Source organism: Trachymyrmex cornetzi, unplaced genomic scaffold (genome assembly GCF_001594075.2).
Source record: "Trachymyrmex cornetzi isolate Tcor2-1 unplaced genomic scaffold, Tcor1.1 scaffold1403, whole genome shotgun sequence".
NCBI classification, from domain to species: domain Eukaryota; kingdom Metazoa; phylum Arthropoda; class Insecta; order Hymenoptera; family Formicidae; genus Trachymyrmex; species Trachymyrmex cornetzi.
Window position 1 is genome coordinate 98,130 of NW_017295987.1, and position 7,215 is coordinate 105,344.

The 7,215-nt window shown below is 41.1% G+C and overlaps 1 protein-coding gene across 1 annotated transcript in view; it reads right to left on the minus strand.

Annotated features, from left to right (window-relative positions):
* Positions 1 to 5,042: 5,042 nt before the first annotated feature.
* Positions 5,043 to 7,215, minus strand: part of msi (RNA-binding protein musashi) — a 93,080-nt gene continuing 90,907 nt past the window's right edge. The window contains exon 6 of the mRNA XM_018523098.1: positions 5,043 to 7,214. Within this exon, the coding sequence (XP_018378600.1) occupies positions 7,080 to 7,214 (135 nt within the window). The 3' untranslated portion in view covers positions 5,043 to 7,079. The remainder of the gene's footprint in view (position 7,215) is intronic.

Sequence of the window (7,215 nt, forward strand, 5' to 3'; positions counted from 1 at the left end):
CCCCCCCCCCCCCTCTCTCTCTCTCTCTCTCTCTCTTCTCCTTTAAATTTTTTAACTTTTTTCCCGTATCATCATTATTGATCTTTCATAAGAAATCCAAAACGACAGTTTTCGCTCGCGAGTGTTTCTCGTCTGAACGTTTCTCACAATCAGGTCGAAGTGGCTAGGATCGAAGGGAGAAATTAAGAAATTAGATAGGATGGGGGTAGAGGGGCGGAAGTAAAAAGATCGCTAATCGCGGGGAAAGCATCGGTTCTTGTCAACAATATCGAGCGATGTTGACTTAGTGAATCCCGAATGAGAAAACTATAAGCGGAAAATAAATGGAATTAAGAGAACGCTCGTTCGTAATATTCTATTGCTGGAATTGCCGTAATCGCGATGTAAAACGATCGTAATTAAACGAGAAGACTTGATCAAGCAGATCGCGATTCATCGATAAAGTAGCGCAACGACGGAAAATCGTTAAAGGATTGTGAAGCTCGAATACCGAAAACGTACACCAGCGCGGTACACTGGCAGGCAGTCAGAGTTTCTTATTATCTCTTTCTATTTTATTCCTTATATCCCCTTTGAATGCTCGAGCAATGACGTTCGTGTCGATGGGAAAGCGGAACCGCAAGCGAACCGTAATAAGAAAAGCGGAAGACGGGCGGGAAGAGGTTCGGAGAATTAAAAAAATGGGTTGGATGACAATATTATATAGGAGGAGAGATATTTCAACCAGCATGCTTCACCTACGTTTCATACACAACTAGTGGTGGTTAGCGCTCATCAAAAAATACCAGCTACGCTAATAATTACTATATCAACATTCGCAATATAAGATACATAATTATCAGACTGAGATACAAATATAAATATATATGTGTGTGTATATATATATATATATATAGATCGAAGGAAGAGGGAAGAGGGACTTGCTGATCGGGAAAGAGAGACGTGGTGGCTTTCGCCGTGGTGACATATTTCTCGACGATGACGACATGTTATCTTTTTGTCACTGAGCAGATATTAGATAAACACCAGACTAAGCGAGACTCGATCATACAATATGGATGTCGATTCTCGCCGTTCGAATATCGTGGTACTTTTTTTTTTGTTGTCGACGATGACGATTTCACGATTTTGCAAAATTGCAAAGTTCCACCGAGTTTGGAAATAAAGGGCACGATGGCTCTATTTTACAAGACATTTATCAGCGACTGTAATTCTTCAACCCTTTGTAGGGCATCAACATAATTCCATTTCGTTTTAATTTACATCACTTTATCACCTGTACATTTGATAATTAAAAAAACAAAAAAATAGAAAAAATAACAAAAAGTATTACGCGACAGAAGTAAATGTTAATAGAACTTTATATTAATTAATTTTTCCAAAATCATACTCGACTTCTCTTGCCCTATAAAGGATTAATATTACTTAAGCTATTATCGATCTCGTATCTAAAGCCCATAACTTGTTCGTTACAGCTCAACAACATTACGATACATCGCGATAATTATACGTTTGGGCTATAATGGATTAGACTACATCTTGATTATAAATCGATGTAATTATAATTTAATATACAAATTGCATATTCGGAATGCAATGAAAGTTTCGTATATCGCGTAACGAATTGACAATGTATTTCGTATGATAATACTCTGCTTTCTTCCGAGTGATTCGAGGTGATATCGAGTCAGATTAGAAGTTTCCCATTACAGCTCATAACGTTCCGTTAGAGATTGCAAAATCGTTACAGAGAGTACTCGGTAAAATCGTCACGTCTCTCGTCGGGGCGATACACGACATTGCGATAAGACATTTCTGAAACGCGATAGTTGAGAGAAAAACGTCAAGCGACGCTTTACGACGCGGATAAACGACCCGCTCTCTGTATCGCTAAATTTATTGCTGAAATTCCATGCGAAATTTTCCCGCTCCTTCGTCTCTCAAACCGAGAGGAGTACACTACAACCGCGCGCCGCGGCCGCGGTAATAATCTTGGATCGTACATCGCCGAATTTCCGAGACATGTATGATAATCCCGATTTGCAGTCTCAACGACGATCCGCCCGGAGAATTCGCTTCCCCAACGACGATTGAGGCTTGTTTCGAGACCCGTATATAGAACGTATAGAAACTAGGCGAAGTATTCTATTATCAATCGGGGGGAGTGAAAGAGCAGTCGAGAAACTTCGGCAAGATCAAATTTCGATGGAACTGCGAGTAATTTCGACATATATTCATGATAGGGAAGAGATGGAACGAGATGGAAAGGTCTTTCATGTCGAAAATTGAACCCACCGAAACTATACGCCAGTCCCAATCCCCGATTCTCTGCGTTCCTCCAAAAAGGGGTGCAGCAGTCCACTTGATGCTAAAAATGCTTCGAAACATTTGACTGACTCTGAATCAGAAGAAAAAATTTTACTAATTGATCATTAAAAATTGCTTTAAAGCATTTTTTCATCAATCAATCAAAGTAGCATCAAGTGGACTGTAGCTAAGATTTCGCAAAAAAGCATAAAACGGTATCATCGGGCGCGCTCGTTGTGAGCGCCTGTCTCAGGATTTCTGCGCTCTTCTAGAAGGCAACTTTGAAAATAAATACATCGAGAAGGCATCGAGACGCTCCGATAATACCGATTTAGCTCGAAAAGCACCTACCTCCGGAACAACTCGCGAACAGTGCGTCTCTCTGTTTCTCTCTCTCTCTCTCTCTCTCTCTCTCTCTCTCTCTTTCTACCCTTCACTTTGCACTGAGAAAAAAATATTTAGTATTTGCAATTATAATTGTATGGTAAAATGACTGATTGTCTCCGAAAACAATTATAATTTTATAGTCATTTTCAGAGACAACTATGTACTCTTTTTAGTATATGGCATTATAAATATAATTATTACTAACATTATAGCAGTAATAACTATAAAAATGAAACTTTTCAAACCATAATTATTTTATCGTGCAAAATTATAATCACAAATACCAAACACTTTTTTCAGTGTGAAACGCTGCCGAGAAAATGCTACGATACACAAACAGATACTCTCGGTTCTAATTAATTTCATTTCCTTTCTCACATGTAAATTTCCTGGAGTAAGAAAAGAGAGAGAGAGAGAGAGAGAGAGAGAGAGAGAGAGAGAGAGAGAGAGAGAGAGAGAAAGGAATAGAGAGGAAGCTGAAAAGAGGTGGAAGATGGATCGATGGCGAAGCAGGAACGAGAGTCAGAGGGTACCGCACCGATGTTACGGGGTTATCCGGGACGGGAGGACTCGTTAAGTACGCGCGCCCATTCCTCACATTATTGGCGTAGTACGAGTACGCAGAGTCGCCGAGAACGGGAACTGAAACGAGACATACGCCTCTCTCAGCTGATCCTCGCTCACTCCGTCACGTTTCGTCGATCATCTACCACCTTCGTCACCGTTTTCGTCACGTTTCTTTCTTTCTTTCTTCTACATTCACTCCTACTTTTGTAATATCCCCTTAATATGTCATAAATATCACTCGCGAGTTTTTGTTATCCTTAACGTGTCACGGTGTATGTATATAATATAATTATATTTGTTTTGTTTATATATATTTATATGTATATTAAAGTATATAGTATCACTAGAGAATATTACTTGTGTGTTCAGAAGAACCGGAATTCCTTCTGAACCCTTATCTCATCGCTCGATCCTTCTCTCGCTCTTCTAAGATGCTCTAACGTTGTCGTTTCGACAAGTATATTATTATCCAAATCCTTTCGCATCGAGTATTCGTTTGTGTATATGTCTAAGATTATCCTTTTATATTGATTATACGCGCGCGCGTCAACAGGCGCCACCGCGACGTTTTGTAATACTCGTAATAATCTAGAGCGCAGTTAAAAGTTTGAGTCAATCGCTTATTGCTCGAGTTCTTCATATCTCTCACGTGATTTTCTCATCAAGGAACGCCCCGCGTTCGTCCTCGCCGACGGTGATGCTTTTCCGATCAAAAGAGACCGTTGAGATTCGTTGCAGATATTCGAAATTCGTCGGCATCGGTCGACATGAGATCATTTGGGCGACAAATTGACGCATACAATCGCACTTAACGCTTACAACGAACTACTAATAATATGAAATAAAAGGAAAGACGATAGAAAGTAAAGAAAATAAATTAAGTGAATATCTCGCGACGATATCATACGGTCGCATTGAACAATTCGAAAATAAGCTTAAGACTAAAGACTAAAATGAGAAATGATAGTTTCCAACATTGCTATTAACACTTTGACAAATAATTTAATAATGAAAGTAAGGAAAAATGACGAGAAATATCGATTCAAAAGAAACTAATTACACACATTCTTTCTTTGTTTTTTTTTTTACAAAAATCGAGCAAGACACAAACAATAATTCTCGCAAAAATATTACCAATTAAATACTCGCCGCCGTCGAGTCGATCTCGGGGCGTATTCTACAAGTGAATACATATAAATTAAATATTCATTTCTCTCGCAAATTCCTTAACGAATATTTTTTATAATACTTCTCACAAATTTCTTGTTTACGCAGTTTAAAGACTTAAATCTAATTTATCGCTTGAGTTACGTGAGCTAATCTCAATCTTGGGTTCCCATTTCTCGCAGACACAGTCGCACGAACTCTTAAATATATTTTATAAAGATGCGTAATAATATCTCTTAAGTATCTGTCTCACATTCTCTCTCTCTCTCTCTCTCTCTCTCTCTCTCTCTCTCTCTCTCTCTCTCTTCGCGCGCATGTTGAGGCCGTCCTATCGGTCCTCTTTACCGCTTAAGCCTAACTTAAATAGAACTCGCCAACTCGCCATCTTTTACTCTCTTAGGAGCTCATTACGTTACGCCGATCGCGTGCGGCGTGTGTCGCGGGTATGATACTGTCAATTAGTCTTAACCCTTTGGCCTACAATCATGAGTGAGAATCGTGATAAGGAATTTGGTCCATAAACAATAAGTACGAGTCAGACTCCTTACCACGAGTCTCATTTACCTACCAAATTCCTTACCACGAGTCTCACTCGTGGTTGTAGGCCAAAGGGTTAACAGCTATACGCGCGACTTCTCGTACGCGGATTACATATCGCAAGTCGCTAAAAGTCTTGCTTAAAGGTTAATGCGATTTTCGAATTACTCGAATTACACATCTGTAATCGCTATAGTCTTATTTTTATTTAACGCGATGGAGAGCGGAGAAATATTGTCTTCCATTATTTGAAGAAAAATATATATATATATATATGTATATGTGTGTGTATATACGTGTTTACCATATGTATATATGTACCTATACATTTTATATATATAGTTATGTACGTGTCCCTCGTATTGTTGCTCGTGTATATCGTACGTATGTAATATATATATCGGGAGAATCTACCCGCTCGCGCAAAGTGAATTGTGTATATTGACCTGTTGCCCTCTGGAAAAGCGGAAAGACGCGAGGCTCCGCCGAGAATGACGAGCGGAAGCATCAATGCAACGAAGAGAGAGACTGAAAGGGTCCGTCGTCGTTCTGTTATGAAGCTGTCGTCGTTGCCAATTGCCGCTTGGATCCCGAAAAAAGGAATGCGAATAATAGGGAAAGCTCGGAGAGCTCGTTTCTTGGGAATTACGCACTTGACCGTCTGAAATGGACGGGTCTCTCTTCGGTTCGTTCGTTTGGCACTTGGCGTTGCGGACGCAGATCCTAGTCTTCCTAGTGCTAGTCTTTCGCTATACGATTCGATTCGTGCTAAGGGACTAAACGCGACTATTTTTTTTTTATAAAAACCAATAAGGTTTTCATAAAAAAAATGTCAGTAATCGGGAAAACGGCATCATTTTCTTCCACGACATAACGATAAAAGCGCATACTTTGGTTCGACGCATCGCGTTCGTGCTTCCGCTGATCACTGACGGAGACAACTCGATCGGGGTGTTAGCGAATATACATATATACTATGCATGATAAAACATTATGAGAAAATAAAGAGGGACGCGCATAACGGAAAGTAAGAAATACGGAAACGATTTAGTGTTCTCTCCCCTGGTGGAGTAGAGTCGTTTACGGCGTCCGCCGTGCTTTCTCGATTTTCTTGCTTTCTTCCTTTTATTGCTTCATGGTCGAGAGAACGGCCGTTGCGGGAACACTCGGGAGAGCTCCGCTCGAGGTTGCCGCGAACGCTGTGAAACGAGTGCCGCTAATGGATCGCGTTAATTAATCGATGATTAACGTAATGGGCGTGGCTGAAACGCGGTTCCGCATGCGCTTTTGACTCTAATGCGTACGCGTTAATCTAAATAGGAACCAAAGTGTGCTGAAACGCAATGACTCGTGATTGTGAAAAGTGATGTAAGCCGCGCGAAAACGAAAGACGAGGGACTCGAAGAAAGAACTGACGTACATATAATGAGATACTTAATCTCGCCTCTTCACAAATAAATTAAGTAATGTATAATGAAAATTAAAACGCAATTCATTCGATTTCCGCTTGGGAAAGTAACATATGATTATACGGATGACTCTGTCCTCCTTCTTCGCGTGTGTTCCTGATTCGCTGGATCTCCGTACGTCGGAGATAGTTGATCCTCTTGTGTGCGGCAATCTTTGCTCTCATCCTTACTCTCATTCCTCGCTCGAGCGCGAATCGATTGAAATTTTAACCTTCTTCATTGGAGCGCCTTTCGCTTTATCTGCTTCCCACGATGCCATTCCATGACGAAAGTATCGAAGAATCCCCATCATTTCTCTCCCAGCATCGTTTCTCGGAGATAAGAGAACGATGGATAAAACGACGAAGCATTAACGGAAGTCATTCCTTCGTCGAGTGTCGAGTGTTATTACTTGCAGCGCGAGCGGTGGGCCATTTCCAGAGACACTAAATCCCCGAATAAAAATCGAAAGGCAGGCGTTCGCGCGACAACGAGAATTAACGACCTCGGAGAAGGAATATTATATCGTATCGTACACGGGGAATGAGATGATCTCTTCCCCGAGAAGGATCCGTCGGCGTCGGTCGTCGGATCCAAGAGATCAGAGAGCGGGAGCGCGTGCGGTATCATATATAATATATACGTTTAATATAACGTATTCCTTCTTTAAACGTACATCCCCATCCCGTACATGGATCCCCAATCGACGCCTTGGAAGCTTGACATGTCGACGTTGGTGAGCGAGTAGCCCTGATAGGGATTGCCGGGCGCCGCGGCCGCAGCGGGCGAGGACGCCGCCGCG